Source organism: Monomorium pharaonis, chromosome 3 (genome assembly GCF_013373865.1).
Source record: "Monomorium pharaonis isolate MP-MQ-018 chromosome 3, ASM1337386v2, whole genome shotgun sequence".
In the NCBI taxonomy this organism is placed as follows: domain Eukaryota; kingdom Metazoa; phylum Arthropoda; class Insecta; order Hymenoptera; family Formicidae; genus Monomorium; species Monomorium pharaonis.
Genome location: NC_050469.1, coordinates 7,897,315 through 7,916,058, shown reverse-complemented (window position 1 = coordinate 7,916,058; position 18,744 = coordinate 7,897,315). Strand labels below are relative to the sequence as shown.

General features: G+C 41.2%; 2 protein-coding genes across 2 annotated transcripts in view; one reads left to right on the top strand and one right to left on the bottom strand.

The window, feature by feature from the left end:
• Nucleotides 1–18,744, bottom strand: part of LOC105833320 (telomerase-binding protein EST1A) — a 90,719-nt gene that overhangs the window by 52,887 nt on the left and 19,088 nt on the right. The window contains 1 exon segment of the mRNA XM_012674975.3: nt 14,121–14,266. Within this exon segment, the coding sequence (XP_012530429.2) occupies nt 14,121–14,266 (146 nt within the window).
• LOC114255590 lies at nt 15,611–17,063 on the top strand. The gene is made up of 2 exons (XM_028194727.2): nt 15,611–16,202; nt 16,333–17,063. Exons 1-2 carry the CDS (start codon nt 16,047–16,049, stop codon nt 16,543–16,545), a joined length of 369 nt encoding a protein of 122 aa, XP_028050528.2. The 5' UTR covers nt 15,611–16,046; the 3' UTR covers nt 16,546–17,063.

Sequence of the window (18,744 nt, the reverse complement as noted above, 5' to 3'; positions counted from 1 at the left end):
TGAGAAAATTATTCGAAAGTGAACATGAAAGGTAACTGTCAGAACACGCTTAAAGGTCAAAACGGAAGAGCAACGGCATTCCAGTAGATCCGGTTCGGTAAATCGAGAAATTAGATCGCGATGCGAGTGCATGCAACAATAAGCCTTGATTATCCATCTCCGCGCATCCCGATATCATTAGCGTCGCCGTTAAGTTCCATCCTGACGATAAGGACAAAAAGGAGGTGTGCGCTTACGAAACAGTATTAACGAAGCGCACGAGGTTTTCTCCGGTCGGCGCGATTATTACTCCGGCGTCGTGATACGTTTCGCGATACGCAATCAAGCGGAGGAAGCAAGTTTTAATAGCCGGACCGAATTAGTCGCGACGCTACCTGCGGAACGATCGTCAATTTGTCGGCTTAACGAAGGAACGGAATCGCCGGCACTCGTTAGGCAATCTCGTCGTCCCGAGAGCGGTCGCGAGACCACGCGCGTGATTAGCAGGACAGGAAATGAACAGCGAGTCCGGCTGAGCTGACTTTTGATTCGCGGCCAACAAACCGTCCCCGACGACGAATGGAACGCTCGTTTCATCGCCTGCAACTTGATTTACGTGGAATTTCCATTTTCAAGAAAATTCCCTGCCGCGTTATTGCGGACAAAGGTCTAGGTTCAGCGAACCACGGGCGATTGTTGCGTTTTCAAAACGCGTCGAAGTTATATATATTTTTTTTTAAATTGTTAGGAAAAATCGCACTGCGCATCAATCGAAGAACCTGCGATTAAATTTAAACACGTGCGACTCGTACGCTCTACATGCATGCACCGAGACTACTGATTTTACGTATAACTTACATACACTGTTTCATCGCGTTGCGATCTAACATTGGCATCGTCAACGTCACCTCCGCTGCAGCTACTGCTGTTCGTTCACCCGACCTTGGCAAGGTCACGCAGTCACGATAAAAAGTAGCGAGGTAGAAGCGCGGAAGGCAGAAGCGAGGAGGGGTTGGCTGGGAACAAGGGAGGATGGAAGAGAGCGAGGGGAGGGTCTAATCAACGGCCGGCGTCATGCTCCAGAGAACATTGCGGGAAGAGAAGGCAGAAAAAGTGGCGAAACTGCCGGAGGGAGATAGAAGCAATGGCGAGAAGTAGAAAGAGAAGATCGTACGAGAGAAGCGGAGGCAATGAGAGCGGGGCGCGAGAGAAATGCCGACCGACCCCAACTCGTAAACGCAGAAGAACCCGAAAGGCGTCGATGGTTCCCGAGAGAGAAGTTCGAAAAATCGCAAAAGCCACTGGTATCGGTATACCGAAAAAATTGCCAGATTTATCGTTTATGGCGGGAAAGTTTAATTTTGTTTCGTCTACAATAACTTTATGGTCACGAGATCTCTGGAGTTATGATATTTTTTGTACAAATATGTACCGCATTACGATCTGTGCATATTGCATCTACGTAATAGTAATATACTTTCGCGCTCGTAGTCAATAAGATTCTTCATAATTTAAGGAAATGTGATACTATACCATCATAAATTTACTCTAAAAGTGAAGTGTTTACCAAAAGATTATTAAAGCTACGGCAAATTAGATAAAAATCAGCGAGAAATTAAAGATATATCAAGTTGGATCGTCAGGACTGACAGTGATTCGATATAAATCTCGCGATCCCACATCCGTTTGACGTGGGACTTCCATCATCGCTCGGCACGGGCATGCGTCGACGAGGCGCCGAGTTAAAAATAACGTCCCGGCGGATATTTATAGCGACAAAGTGGGAGAAACGGGTGAAGAGGGAAGGAGAAGAGAGGGCGAGGGTTAACGGGATAAGAAAAGAAAAGAGAGGCGTGCATCTCGCGCCGATCGGCGGCGATAGCTCGGTGGAGTCGCGAGGGAGCTCAAAGGCCGCAGAAGAGTCGCGGGGACGCAGGACACGCGGGTAGCACGGAAAGCGGATAAAGAGAGAGAGAGGGGGGGATAGAGATGGTAGAGCTGTAACTGTGTAACTTGTCTGCCTGTGAATTGAGCGGCAGGAGTCGACGAGGAGGGAGAGAAACGACCGACCGGAGTCGCAATACAGAGCCTCCGCGGCACAGGGTAGTTGAAGTGGAGCGACGACGCATGTGATGCATTAGACGAGCCTGCAGATGAAGAAAGAGAAAAAGACAGAGAGAGAGACGGGGAAAAGTGCAGCAGCAGCAGCAACAGCGGCGGGTGCATTGCGCCCGAAGCAAGGTGGCCTTGACGTGGGCCGACCGGCGAGGGCAAGGACGACCGCCCGAGGGATATCCTCTCTTTTTATCCTCTCCATCTTGACTGTACGGCGGCAATCGCATCAACCACAACGACTGACGACTCCTCTTCTTGGCCTGTAACCGCGCCCATCCATTACAACATTGCGACAACAACGACGACGACGACGACAACGGCGATATCCTTCGGCCAGTATTTGCCAGAAGATTTCATAAGCAAGATCCTTGTCTCTACCGAGGACATCACTATAAATTATGCTACGATGAAGAAGTGATTGCGTAATATATAATATATGGTTAACTAAAAGGAGGGTACTCATCCTTTTTTTTTTCTACAAAAAGTATGTAGGAATTGAGTTTATGTATTTAAAAATCATTCTTTACCCTAAGCTCAGCAAATAAAATTAGAGAATGTTCTTTGTTCAAGTAAATTCAATTTTAAATTGATTGTAACAAGCAACATTAAAAAAAAAAGACGAACATCATCAGACGGATAGCAGATATTATCGATTCTCATCAGCGTCCGCGAGTTTTGTACGGCAGAACGATCTCATCCGTCACCCTCGTTTCTCTCTCTCTATCTTTCTCTCTCGCGTTCTTCAATCTTCCTTCAACGAGACGACGAGGTCGTCCCTGAAATCTGCTCGACTTCGGGCGGTCATTCGAGGGAATAATTCATGACGTCGCGATCCTACGCGAGACTAGTTTATCGCTCGTGCGAGTGGAGGCCGTTCGATCAGAAATCGATTCACGTACCGATAACATGGATAACAAGGTAGGAAGGCAATGGAAAAGAAGAGAAACTTGAACTATGGACTTATATACTTGGACAAACGCTCGACCATCGTTTCTCTCGCACTAACCACACTAATGTGAAATACAATCGACTTGCGCGTCCCTCTCCCATTCGTCCCGGCAATTCGTCCAAACTAGTTCTTTCAAGTTCGTTCGATGACGTGAGGGACGTAACGATTGTGTAGACACGCGGAGAGGCAGGAGATTCAAGCAAATTAGACAGACGACTGCTTGTCCGACATCAATCAAAACATAAATCGCTCGCGGGAAGTCCCTCGTTGACTTCGGCGTCAAGATCAAGAAGCTACCTTTTGCTTCAGCACACTTATGCGGTATTCTTTTGAGGATCCTCTCCTCAATACTATTATCGAAATCATTTGAGATGAAATGAATAAGACAGACAGTTCAACACAACTGGATGACAGCGAAAATAATCTTAATTACCATCGTTAGTAACAAAAATAAAGTAAAATAAATTATTAAACAAGCTAATTAAAATATAGAGACTATATGTTGTTTTAAGAAATAGATAAAAATCAAGAATAAAATTAAGAATTTAGTGAGATGTAACAATATATGTTTTAAATATACTAATTTATGTTAATATTTTATATAACATTCGCAAAGTTCTATTTTAACAAGTCCATACAATTTCATTCCATTCTCGCCTTATTTAACGTTCATTAGCTTATAACGTAAGTTCGCCGATAGATTTTCTCTCTCCGAAATTTCCAGAGTTAATGGTAGAAAAGTTCGAGAATAGAGTCCCGAAGAGACGGAAAGTGCGAAAGCAGGCGGCAAACAGAGTTTATGCGAGGCGGCCCCGGCGTAAAAGTATCGAAGTGCGATGTAACACGCACGAAAGTGGCGCGAAAGAGGCGTACCGCCGCCAGCCGCGTCGGCCGAGGATGAAATATCCGCGCTGACATATTGACACTGGGGAGTCGTAATTCGCGCCTCTCGGGCAAACAGAGGGCTGCGTTCAAGCGCCGAGATGAAGTTAGTCGACGCTCAACAGTGCACGTTCCTGAAAAAGATCTCTCTCTCCCTCCTCTCCCCTGTCTCTCTCTCTCTCTCTCTCTCTCTCTCCTAAGGGCGAGAATTCGTTTCGCTTTGCGGAGCTTGTGTGCACACACCGACAAATTGGCCGGCGGACGTTTGTTCTTCGTCGATTAATACTTAGACGCGAGCACAGAGAAAAGGGGGGGAAAAACGACAAGATATCGAGTTTTGATTGGCAAATAAAATTGACTTTTCTTATTAATAGATGTAAGAAAAAGTGACATGTAAGCCCAGCCAAGACGAAAACGCAAAAGGCTCGACTTAAAGTGAAACTTAAGAGCGAGAAGGAAAGAGTTAAACGATCCTCAAATGTCTCGAAGTTCGCGGGTGAGGGTTCCCTCCGCGCGTCGTTATAGGTCGTAAGGGTCGTCGCGTATCAAAATGCACAAAATTGTTGCACTTTCCACGTAGCCGCCGGTACGTTCAATCTTACGATGTATACGCGCGGTGGATATTACAAGCCGCACACCTCTCCGCCGAGAGTGATCGTCCATCCAACCCCTCCGCCCCTCCTCCCTCCCCCAGTTGCCGCTCCCGCGCCCTTGCTGCCACATTAAAATAATTTAATTTAATACCCGGCAATTCCGCTTATTGCCATTGCAACATCAATTTTAATAATAGCCCTCTCAGCGAGCGAGAGCCTCCCCGACACCCTTTCGGACGACGGCGGCGGCAGCATTTCTGCGCCTGCGAAGAAACCCAAAGCGCGCAACACACATTCGATATTACCGACCTCGCCGGTATAATGACGTTTTTTTCTCCGATATTACTGATTTTTTTCCAGGGGCGCCAATCTATTTGCGCGCCGCGCGCGAAATGGGATCGCGCGGCTGCGGCGGCGGGAGATTACAGCCGTCGTTACAGATTACACAAGGCGGCGATGACTCCGTTGTCTAGAAGCCCTTACCTCTTTCTCGGTAATCTGTATACGTTAAACGCGAAACTAATAACGACTCCTTCCGATCGTGTTCATAAATTCCTTCCCGGACATCGCGTTCCGCCGTGTACGTTATGGTACAGTGTACAAAGTATTCTTAACATTAAAGCTTAAAGTCGAAGTAAAAAAAAAAAAAACGCGAAATCAAGCGACAACCGTATTACACGTAATCGGTAGAGCAACCATCAAACGTGCGATAGCGCTTTAAAATATATCATGCATAAGTAATACATACCGTCTCAATATCTGTTTATGTTACGTCTGCCTCCTTGATAGACAGAATGAATTTTCGCATATGATAGTCTTCATTAAAATTTTAATAAGGACGCGTAGAGATGTGTATGTTTCCACTGATTATGCCGAGTTCCCCTGTACTAACGCTGGTGGCGAAAGGGTTAAGAAAGATCGCTCCTCGCACGTGTATCCGCGCACGAGAGGAGATTCTTCTCCGCGGCGGGCGGAGCAGGAGGTACCAGCCCCCCAAGTACCCTGGAGTATACTTCGAGGTTGGCGGCCGGCCGCTCGAGGAGAGGCACTCGGCGTGCCTACATAAATTCACGGGCGCGTCGAGACGTGTTAGCGTTATTACGTGTGTCGAGAGGAATACCGATCTGTCGGTCGACCGGCAGTTTTCTCCGTCGTCCTTGCGCGGTGCACCCATAACCAGTGCACCTACCGATCGTTGCCGTAACAGCACCAGCAGCATCAGCAGAAGCAGTCTCAAACACCCGCTAGCGAAACTCTCCCGGCCGCCGGACAGGTGGTAGCGGGATCGCGTTACAGAAATTGCCAATTACTTATAACATGCAATTCCTTGCCTGCCCCCGTCGCGCTCTTCGCCCTGCTATCGTATTAATCCGCCACTCGCCCGTTACAACGCGGGCCGCGTAATCGCGCGGGAAGCCGTCGTCGAAATTGGACGTAAGAGGATTTCCCAGAAAACTGGACACTTCCCCTCTGCAACCTGCAGCTATTTTGTTGCTTTTCGCAAACGCGTTTAAATTGATACTCGATATACGAGTCGAGAGCTTAGCCGCAGTCTCGATGATAACTTTCCTCGTCTCAGAAATCATCTGCGCAATACCGACAGACCGCCATCAGCCTTGTAGGATGAGTAAAAATGCGGCTTGGTATTGATTTTTGCATCGCGGCGAGGGGGCATCGATCATCCGCTCAGATAGCCGCGGGTGCACCCAGAGAGAGAGAGAGAGAAAGAGAGAGAGAGTTTGGCCCCGAAGAGGAGAGGTCTCGGCCACCAGCGGGAGTCGAGCGTTTATCACTTAATGACTTGGACTGGTGTACCACCGGTGGAAGAATGATAGTCGGTAAGCAAGCTCTCGACCGAGAGAACTCGGATGAGACTAAAACTACCTCGCTTAAAATTATAAAAATCCGTAATTGGCCGCAACGACGTCAGAATGAGGAATGTTGTGCTCGTGCGGCAAGGTTGAAAACTTTTGTACGCTGCATGTACACTCTCCCCCAAATAAAGAGAGAAAGAGAGGAGAGAAGAAAGAGAGAGAGAGAGAGGGGGGGGCTGCTAATTCCCTGCGAAAGAACCTATCTAATTAGCGAAACTAACGGAACGCGGCACACATCGTGCTTAATTGGAGAAGCTTCAAAACCCCCGTTATCCGCCTAATTAATTAACCACCCGCAAACTTTCCTTTAAAGGCGGTGCACCAGCCGGCCCTCTCGTTGATTGCGATTAGTTCCGACTATTCCCCATCGCGCACATAAATCTCTTATATCAGAGATAAAGAAGACGTCTTGTGCTAAATTCATAAAAAGACAAATCGCTAAAGTTTACGACAGCTTCGCGTAACAGACCGGGTTCAACTCATTCGAACTTAACAATTTTATTCTCAGTCGTGTCAAACATTAAATTCAGGTAAAGTCAAACGTGACGATAAGCACTCACCCGGAAAAGACTTTTTTTTATGATTTATGCTTGGCAAACATCCTGAACGACCGGCTGAGGAACCGGCCGTCAGCCGCGCCTCTTCGCGTCGATGTGAATTAACGCGATCGCAAACGTCGCGATGGAACGCAACGAGATGGCCTAACGATGCGGTCGCTTGTTCGGAATGCCAAATAGAATAGCGACAAACGGAAGAAGTATCATCAATGATCGTTGGTATTAGCCGCGATAAAAGATCGATACACATTCGAGTCTTCCTGCACTAACCCGCGGACAATGCGGGGACCGACAGTTCATTGATTTTACCGATTGCATATTCTTGTAATAACGAATAATTATGGTTTATTTCGCAAAACAAAACTTTTGTTTTCAAGAGAAATTTTAAGATCGCAAATACTGCGTGTATATGTACGCACACAATCGTGCACACACAGGACACCCTTTTCGACTCTACCGATTTCTTTTCTGAGTAAATAAACGTTCAAGAGAGCTAAAGGAGTTAAAGAACACACAATCGTTAAACAACCAGTAAACAATTATGAATTCCCGAAAAACTGATCTGTCCAAACAGCGCGAAAAAAAAATTCCTAAAGTTTACGGTTAACGCAAAAGTATGAATTCAGTGTGTTCACTAAAGGAATAATCAAGCACAAGACTCTTATCGATATCATCTACCATTATTTAAAAGAACTGCCTAAAAATTTTCCAAACAATTTTCAAATAACTTCAGCGCGCACGCATGTAGAAGTAACGTAGGGACAGTGTGTTCCCTGAATATCAAGAGAGCTGGGAAATGCGGCCAACCGATTAGGAATAAGCAACCAGTCACAGTAAGCACCCAGCAGCAGCAGCAGCAGCAGCCAGGTATCTACCCGGTCACTTCCCGCGAGCGCGACGTGTAACGCCGTTCGCGGTTTATTATTAATAGGACGATAAGATCACGAGGCATTACGTGAAACACACAGCTCGTCAAGCCGTAACTGGTTCCGCGCCGAAGATAGAGTCCCTCATCTATCTCCGGCGACGTACCGCCGTATACGAGAAGAAACGCGGGCGAGGAACAGAGGTGCGCAACCTCCGACTCGCGCGTAAGCAGCGGCCAATTTTCGTGAGAGGAATCACGTCACGTTGCGGCGCGCGCGGCAAGTGCGAGGATGACAAATGTCGCGGGCACTGGGCCTGGCGACGTGTTGTCTCGCGTACCTCGAGAAATAACATCTGCCATTGCACCTGCCGCGTCGAATTTGCGAGTCCGTCGCTCGAGGAAGCGAATGGCGAGGTATATCACGTTGTTTTTTAAATCGCGATTGTTCCACCCGTTTTTGTTTTTTACTTATAATGTCGTGCAGACTCTCGAAATAACGTTACCGTTATGGGCGTACGAAGAAACGTTTTCATTAGCTCGGTATCGCCGGAAGTCGTTAGACGCAACCGTAGAAAGACACATAACCGACAATGCGGTTGCATTTGCGCGCGTCCTCTCGCTGCCGGGCAGATTAGTAGAGCCTCGTTCTGCTAATCGTCCCTGCTAGACTATAAATTATTTGCGGGAAATGAACTCGCAAAAACTCGCAAAACAGCTCCGCGCTGATCTCTTGCGTAGGAAACACAGAGAACGTCTTGAGATAGTCTCCGCGGAAAGAATTTGCCAAAGAAACCGGAGGCAAGGTACTTTTTAAGTGCCCTTACGAGAAGATTGACATTTTCTCGGAAGCGAGGTACATAGCGACGCCGTCAAAACTTGAGGAGAACTTATCACGCGATAATCCTCGTCCTTCGTGCATGAAGATACCAAAAATTATCCACAATGGCTACGTGAATCTCTGCCGAACTTTTATGAAAGAAATTAACTGACTTGAGTCCTCCCTGTCTTCGTATTTTTAAATTCTGAAATTTGATATATAAATTTTTGTTTTCCTGACAAACGGTGAGAAAAGTTTAGAGAAAATTTCATTATTGTATTTAATTTATTTTCCTTTTTAATATTAAAAAATTAAATTTCTAATTTATGAATACATTTCCGAAAAGAAAAATAAGTCGGAAAAAAAATTTAAGGCAATCCAGTATTTGATTTGAAGTTAAAAAAGAATACAAAGGAAATTAAATATCCTGTACTTACGCAGAATATAATATACTGTTATTACAGCCGATCGTAATAAACTGCAAAAAAAAAATTAAAAAAGAAACAAAAAGAATGAAATGTATCTCTTACTAACACGGCAGAGGATATTTGACGTGGAAATGCTATTTCCAGAGACAACCTGGATAATAGTCGCTTGTTCGTTGGGTTGAGTGAATTAATTCGGCCCCCGCAGGACGACGCGTCGCGTCAGACGGCAGGACCCATATCCAGGCGCAATGACAGGACGATATTCGGACATCGTGGTCGCCTCCAAGCGGTTAGAAAGTTCAAAGGTCAATGAACCGCAACTCGCCACGCGAAAGGATCGCACGCAGGCGTGGACGGACGGACGGACGGACGGACGCACGCACGCATGCACGCACGCACGTACGCATTGCGCGGAGCTGCGGAGAGCTCGCGCGGAGGAAGAAGAAAGGGGAGATATTGAAAGGCTCGCTTTTTGCCAGCTGATTTACTCTTACGAATTGGCCGTGTGCGAAGAAATATTTTCTCCGAGCGAGATAAAAGATGAAAACAACAAAACGGCGCACGCGGTGCGCGCATTCGTGACCGAGCTGGTGTAACGAACACAGCGAGAGACGCGAGATTCTCTCTCGCTCCCGCGATCGCGCGATGCCGATGTTGGCTCCCCCCCCCCCCCGGAACCGACCGTAGGAAAGAAAGGATGCTCGAGAAATAAGAAACGCAGAAGTAATACGAGTCGCGAGCGAGACAGAACGAAGCCACGGGCAATAATTCTCATATTTTAGGGAGGCAATTTCGAAGGCGAGTGCGCGCACACATACGGAGGGAAGAGTCTGGATTTTTCGAGGGCTGTACTTTTCGATAATTTATGCCAACGAGGCCTCTCCCGGCTCCCTCGGCTCGGCTCCGACTTTCCGAGAAGCGATTCCCTCTGTCGTGCCCACGGTTGCCCATCTGCGAAACTCCGGCGAAATAACTTCGGGAATGCACGCGTATCGCGACACGTTCTTTATCGGGAATATCACGGGTGAACCCGACGAAGTCCGCAATCTGCTTTCGATATACTTTACAATCCTCATACGAGAGAGATTCGCCCGCGACATTGTGGCACAAATAGCCATTTAAATTTCAAGAAAGATAAAACGAATCGGAGCACCTTGACAGCGTTAAGGAATTTTATTTCGCCATTCTTTGCGAGCAGATACATACGTGTATCTCTCGTCCAGTCCGTCAAAGAATCTCTTCGAAACGAAGTACGCCTAAATTTCGATTGTACCGAACAAACCTGTAACGATAAACGAAAGCGCGATCGATCGAGAGTGAAACGAAAAAAAGGGGGGAAAAAAGGATAAAACAATGAAACAATTTAATAACACCGATACGCGGTGGGCGGGAGACAGAAAGAGAGAGAGAGTGTGTACCCGTATTTATAGGTGTTCCAGTAGGGCAGGTAGTAGTACGTGAAAGGATTTAAGATACGCGAGACCGTAGCTCGGATGCAGATGATCCAAGATTATAGACATTAGGGACATTAGCCTTGGCTTTATGCGATTCTTCGGTGGCCCCGGGGTTTCCCCCCCCCCCTTCCCTTCGCATTCGTTCCTCGCATACACGCGTGCACACCGCGAAATGAATGATCTAGCGGCGTTTCCCCCCGATATACATATTTCGAGACGTGTACAGATAACATTTTGTGGTATCGTTGAAGGACTGAAACGTGCAGCCAAGAAGCGGATTTCAAAGATTCTTGTCGGCGACGCCTAATGTACGTAATAAAAACAAAAGGAAAACGCGCGCGAGCATTACCGGTGAAGGGAACGTGTTCGCGAGAGGGTAAATCGTCGACGAGCTAGGTGTAGAGCAAGAAGAGGGCGAGAGGGAGAGCGCGAGCCGCAATCGAAAGACGAATGAAACGTCGAAGGCGACGATTACGGGAGTGACTATCCTATAATCCACCGGCGAGGATGGTTTCTTAGATCCTGCGCTTTGATTGGTAATTGGATCCTACTTCGGTACAGGGAGGCATGCACTTGCGGATGAAGAAGGTCGTTTACCCCTTTCGATGGAGCAATCTTCTTGCGGCGAAACAGTCAGTCCGAGATCGAATCATTCACTTCCTCCGCTTCCGATCTCGCCTAACGCGTCGATCAGGTTTACCGCGGGATTACCACGCGCCTAATAAAGATGAATCAATAAAATAACTCTATCAGAGGCTGCTAAGTGGTCTAAAGAGATTTAAGAAACGAGACGTTTACCTGAATTAAAGAAATTTTTCCCCCAATACTTTTCCATTCTCCTTTCAACGTTCAATTTTTGCGTTACACCTTTATCGTGCTTCTCGTACATAAAATAAGACGTCACGGAGAGACACGGCCGTGCCGTACGCTCGCTTCGAGGCCCACGGCGTTCATACATAAAGAGAAAGCCGAATCGGGGTAGCAAACCGCAGGGATGTGTCGCGGTGGTTTTAAGGATGATGAAGGCGGGACCTAACATTCCTCGACGGACGACCGCAGACAGTGTCGACACGGTTGCATAAACTCAATGGTCCATTACCGACAGTGTTTACGATTTTTCAATTACTGACTGGTTGATGGAGGATCATCGTTACGCTAAAGACAAGATCTTCCCATCAAAAAAAGAATTTCTCGATAGGCACATACGCGATTGAGAAGAAACCTTCTTTTTACGTATTTTATCGATCCGATCTTGCAAACACTATACAAAGTTTCTAAAAAAAATTTTGAATTAAAAAAACTCTAAATTGCAATCACGCAGTAATAAATAAATCTTCAAAAAAAAAAATTCACAAGTCTCGCACAGAGAACGCTTTCTCTTTTAATCGAAATAATCAAGGTACAAGTTATGATTATGATTACAGATTATCTATTCTCGTCTACGCGGAAAATTTCGCGCGTGACCGTTATGTCATCCAAAGTATTCGACCGCGAAGCTTATACACGCTAGAAGAAAGCCACTGGAGATTACCGCACGTGCAATATTGCGAGGTTGCAGGTGTAGTCCGCACGTGATGGCAACGCCTGCTTAAAGATTCAGATACTAAAACACCGTAATATTACCCGGAATAATATTGTCCGGGAACCCGCGTTTATTCTAAACCGACTCTCCCAGTGAAGTCTTCAATATTCTCTGTTATCGGTGAAATCTCTCTAAATCGGGAATCACTAAAAGGCAATAGTCACTGATAGTCATAAGTATAGCATTGTAAAATCTATAGGATTATACTAATTCAGATTTAGAGAGTGACTTTCTGAATAATAAATTATAAGCGTCTTCCTTTATTATCTAAACTACTTTGTGAGCATCTGCATATAAACGATTTATCAAAATTTATTAGATTCATAAAATACAATCAGCATCAATTGTATAAAAGTTGCGATAAATATTACAAAAAGATGAAAGCCAACGATATATCAATTTAAAGTTCACAATCTAAAGTAATAAATATTACGAATTCAACGTGGTTTAAAATGCGGACATATATTCTTCCCGTTACTGTTCACGATTTAAAGATCGACTTATTATCTCCTGAAACTCGAAAGGCGATGTTACTAAATTCGCGTTATCACCGTCGTAAAAAACATCAGCCATTTGGGACGCAACTTTGCGCAATTAAACTCGGGTGGAGAAGCGTTCGAGCAGGTGCAAAGGATTCGAACGGACAGTTTTATCTCGGAAATAGAAGAGCAAGAGATAGAACGCGCCTTGATGACTCAGGCTAGGTTCCATTCTGAGAAGAGCGAAACCCCAAGCGAGCGGGGTTTCGCTCTCGTATAGAAATTAGTGATAATTATATAGGACTAGCACCTGCACGCAGGTGCAAAAACTCGGAGAGCGCTCGTTGCTGTCATGGTGCTCGTGCTCTCTTAGACGAGCAGCCATGAGTCATTGTCGAAGCAAGAGAAACATTTACTCGAACCGGATATACCATGGTTGTCGATGACAAGTTAAACGGAAAACGAGTCATCCCAACAGAATGCATCTCGTGACAGAAATTGACCTTAGCAAGTTTGCAGTAAAACATTTCTCAACAACGATGCGTATCGACATCTAATAAACCTTCTAATTAAATTAAAATTAATATACTGTGATTGATAATTTTCTGACCGATTAATATATTTAAAATGCATATTCTTTATCTTAAAATTTCTAATTCACGTAAGCGGAAGTCAGTTCTGTGCGAATTGGAAATCAAGTTTTCTGGATTTAAAAGTTGCAAAAGTAGCTACAAAGTAGCTTATGGAAATACATATTTGCAATTTTGTCGAAGTAGGTAGAATTTATGCACGCGTTAAACACGCATCATGCATAATGTATGCATGTAGAATGGATGGTGACCGGCTCGACTTCACGATAGTACTTCTGGCAAGATAATACATTTTCTAGTCTAAGTTGCATTTAGTAGGCTTTAAACAAAAAATTCGCAAGAGAAATTAACATTAGTAACGGGTACAACCGGCTCATTCGCCAGTTAATTTTGTTCTGTCGTAAATAAAATCTCGAATACGGAAATTATTTGACAACCAAAAGAACGATAAATATCTATACAAAAGAATATATGTAATTCTATGTACACGCACGAACTGATAACGCGGTCACGCGTTGCAAATTATCTCGGCGTATATACAGATTTAAGGTATAACATTAAGTCTGTAAGTACATTCAAGAAAATGTACATGTACGTAGAGTACATGTGTATATTACATATAAAAGCAGTTAACGTCGCTTATAAAATTTTAATATATCTAAAAAGTTTCCTAGTTCAAATTTAAATTAAATATTTAGCTTCTTATTTTTAAATGACGCAAAATTTTTTTATAAGAACACAATTCTTAAACAAAAAATTAACCAAAACTCTTTGTAAATTTTTAAACAAATATATGCATTTATACAGCAGAAAACAACTGTAAACTATTATTTAACAAATAATCTAATATGATAACTAAAATATTACATATTCGTATCATCAATATACAGTAAAGTTTTATAAATATAAACAAAATTATTTGTGATTACAAAATGCAAAAAATTTTAACTTACCCTTTAGCTGCGTGGTCTCAATCGCGAACATGTTAAGCGCTAAAAGCTGAAGTAAACGAGTACCAGGAAGCGGTAGTGGCGAATGCTGCAACAACGCTCTGAATTCCTTCAGCATTTGCACACCAGCTTCTTGAAAAGTCTCCATTCTGGAAAAGAAAAACATTCTTTCAGCATTTATATTTTGTGGCATTAAAAAATAATCGATTAAAGACTATTCTTTTCAAAATTAATATTTAATTTTAATAAGTCAAATATCGATTTTGAAAAAATCACCTAATAAAAAAGTGAGCTAGTAAAGTAAAATAAAAATGTAATTACAGTATATATTCAAATGACAATTTTAGACAATGACCAATTAATATATTTACTTTAAGTGATAAAAGACTTATTTAATTAATTTATTGAATTATGTGTCGTTCAAAATAAGATTGATATCAATAAACAATATCTATTAAAATCTTACATATTTAAATAATTAAAACTTATACTAAGCATCTTCGAATAGAAGCATTACTAGAACAATAATGTAAAATTCACACATATATTCGTACAGCTGTAATCGTTGATCATTGTAAATTCAATCAATCCTTTCCGACTGATACAATAAAACATCACTAGCTTTCAAGTAATAAAAGTAATCAAAAATATTGCCAACTTTTCTCCACCTTCGAATCTATATGCATAATGGGGACGATTAACGGAAAATGTTTCTCAACGCAAACACCCACGTAAATATCTCTTCAATCAACCCATCCCCATGTAATCGAATTTAAATTGAAATCGACGAATCTGTGCCCACGTCGGCGACTAATCCGAGACCGGTGATAAAGGAGGACGAAGGTTGGCCGCGAGGTCTAGAGTCGCCGATGGGGCATCCTCGTAAACACAGCAACGGGAGATCTCGCATAGCGGACGCTATCTTTCTCACAGCCTCTTTTCGCGTGGCGTACCGTCTCTATACATTTATATATATTGTATATATATGCACACAATGTATTAAATCTGTGTAACATCTCACGTCTCGATATCTCACCCGCGCCGCGCCTTACCGCGTTCGTAATTTGGAATATTCGTGACGCAACCTCCTTTCGATACTTCCCAACCATGTTGTCCTACCTACCTAACATTTTTTCAGTATTAAACGTAGAAATTTCAAAATATGGATAAAATTATCTCATTCTTCTAATAATACTTTACGCTAAAAAATTCTTTAAAATATAAAAATTTTAATTAAACTTTGTATAATAACTTTATTTAATAGAGAAAATTTATTTACATATATAATTTATACTAATTTGTTTAGTTTATACTAATTTTGTTTAGTTTATATTATACTAATTATCACTATAATGATAACACGTCACTCTAGAACATCTTTCAGTATAATTTAAAAAAAAAATATATATATATTTGTTTATCTTCTCTCTTTTCTCTCTACCAAGTTGATATTTTTATTAATACTAAAATTATACGTAAATATTATAATTTACAATTTATATCTTTTTTTATCACAAATTAACTAATCCGACGTTATATAAACTTTTACAAAATTTTCACAAGCACTATTTCTATTCCTCCTCCAATTTATTCGAAAAAAGTATAAATGTTTCTCTCAAAAACAAAATAGACATTTGATGCGCTTATCAAGTGTCGCGCTCGGAAGGGTTTGATGGATATTATTCAGTACTCTATGTTATGAGAAAGTAAAACTAATTCGATCTTCAAAGAGAAATGATAAAAGCACTTCAGAGAACATAAAGGGGAAAAGGGTTTGTAGTTACAAATAATTGCGCACTTACTTCCAAGCGCAATTACGGTAAGCTTTGCTGTGTCAGAAGGAATCAATAAGTAAGCTTCCGTAATTCACCGCACGGACAAGCGTTTATACGGAATTGTTGATAGTCCGTAATATTAGTGTTCCGCAAAATGACAGACAAGAAAGACATTTGGAAAAGTCGATACTATCGTATCCTTAGAACTTACATGAGCCTATTGGGCATATGGCCGTACGATAGACTTTGCAAGCGATACATACGCTTTATACCGACGTTTATATTCTCCTTTAGTATTCTGATACCCCAGGTAAAACGCTGACAAGAAGATTCCATGTAAATTCACTATAAATTTGTTACGTCATCGCAAACAAAATTACTAATTCTTTTTTTATACAACACTTTGTATTGATATTGATACTCGACTAATTCCAATATAGTTAGCGTATACTGTGGCAATTGCTTCGGATTTTAACGACGTGATAGACAGTGTAACATCAGCGATAATCAGTATAATATTCAGCTTTAAAATAGCAAGTATAATGTTTGACAAAAATGTAAGTAACAATTTAAGCAAATTCAACGTTTCTGTCATATTTCTTCTCCAAATCATTAATAGGTTAAAAAGCATGCAAATGTGTTTATATAGGTAAAGACTTGTCTTAAGATAATAGAGAAGGATTGGCTGTCATTAAAGACAAATGTAGAAAAAGCTATTCTACAGCGCTACACCGAACACGGACAATATCTATCGACATCTTATGCAGGTACATCATAGAAAATGTATAAATGTACTTTTAAAATGTACGTACACGTCTATCTAATGAGGCATTTTATACTTCTGTGTATATACATTATAATTTCTTAAATTATTCAATAATTCCTTTCATCTTAAAATTTGTATAAAGTATGTGACTATAAAAAAATTATTTTAAAAAATTCTTATTCATTCAAAACCAACGTTTTTGAAACAAGTAAAGATTATAAGAGACAAAAATTTATGGAAAGAATTTACTGTAATTCGCATATCACTTTTTTTAGTTTTCATGCATACAGCACAAGTTTTTTACATGGTCAAACCAGTTGTCCTGTCGCTCTTAGAAAATGATATGACAAATTCTACGTCTGCATTAAAGTTGCCATATCTCGTAGAGTACGGTGTGGACATAGACCGATACTTCTATCCAATAACAATTCACTGTTATCTAGCCATATTCGTTCACATAAGTAGCACAATCGCAGTTGACTCTTTGTATTATGCACTGATCCAGCATGCCTGTGGAATGTTCTCCATCATTGGGTAAAAATATCAGGCTTGTGGATTCAAAGCTAACAATTAAAAACTTAAGCTAAGAGTCCAAACCCATGTAGTGGAATAGTATAACCCCTTAACGAGAACGAAATTCGCGTAACAAAAAATACGGAACGCTCATGATTGATTCTGCTCTTGTTTCCGCTTTTCCACTGCTTGAGTTCGCGCTCTAAACATATTATTTTTTGCACCAACATTTGCGTTTTCAGACACGTACTAGAGGAAATTGGTAAAAATAATAGTGCTAATTTTTCTTTAAATCTAAACAAGATAAAAGACGATAATTACAAGAAGGTATTGGATTGCTTACGTAAACATTTGCAAGTAATAGAGTGCGTATTAACGAAAATGTGTAGTAAATATCAGTTTAGAAATAATATCATTTGTATCGATATTTCATGTTATTTTTATGCTGCTAGATTTGCGGATTTAATCGAGACTACGTTTACAAAAATACTTTTTATCAGTGTTAATCTGAATGTGATTGGTGGAAGTATAACCGGTTTAGCGGTATGCATCAATTTTTGCATTTTACAAAAAGATCAAAAAATTTTGTAATTAAATTACACACAATATTTCACAAGATTTCACAAGATTTTCACATAAATTTTACAAAATAAAGTTTTCAATAATAAACGTACAATTTTCAGAATATCTGATATGCTTCAAACAATTTAAAATAATTAATTTAAAAATTCAAATAATTAAAAAATCTCTTAAAAGAAATTAAATGTGTGTGTTCCAGATGGTAATAAATTTAGACAAAGGTTTTCATGAATTTGCAGCACATTTGGCTGTTTACCTTGCACAATTTATTCATATCTTTCTACAATTCTGGCAAGCACAGTTTCTGTTAGATTACAGTACTGTTCCTTGTAAATCTATGTAAGAATGCAAAAGTTTCTCTTATAGCTAATTGATGTATTCGTATGACACACGAATTCTGCGTTATAGTTGCAGAACAAATTGGTATTATACTTCGAAGAGATGTCAAAAGCTTTTTCTTTTAATTATGACTAGAACTACATCACCATGTGGATTAACTGCCGGCAAAATCGTAACTTTATCAATCGAAAACTTGGGTACGGTAAGTAAAATTGTGTTACTATTCTTAAATCATTACCGTGACGTGTCATCTCTAATCGTTTCAATTATTTTATTTATATAACGTTAGACAAAATTATTTAAAAAGAAAAGAATTATAACTTTTTTTTTATCTTCTAAAGGTTTTAAAAACGATGATGTCTTATTTTACGGTGTTACGTTCCTTCCAGTGATTATGCATCCAGTAGTAACTATATATAATCAACAATACGTTAACATAGCATAATAAAATTATATATAAACTTTTTTCGTACTTATTGTTATCATTATAATATAATGTTAAATAAAAATTAAGCTTGTATACATTTAAAAATTCAAAATTTAAAATTTATTTTATCTCGTGTACAATATATTAGTCTACATTTTTTTATCAATATCATTTATATGTAATATCTCATTTTTTAGATACAAAAATTATGCTATATAACTTTATAAT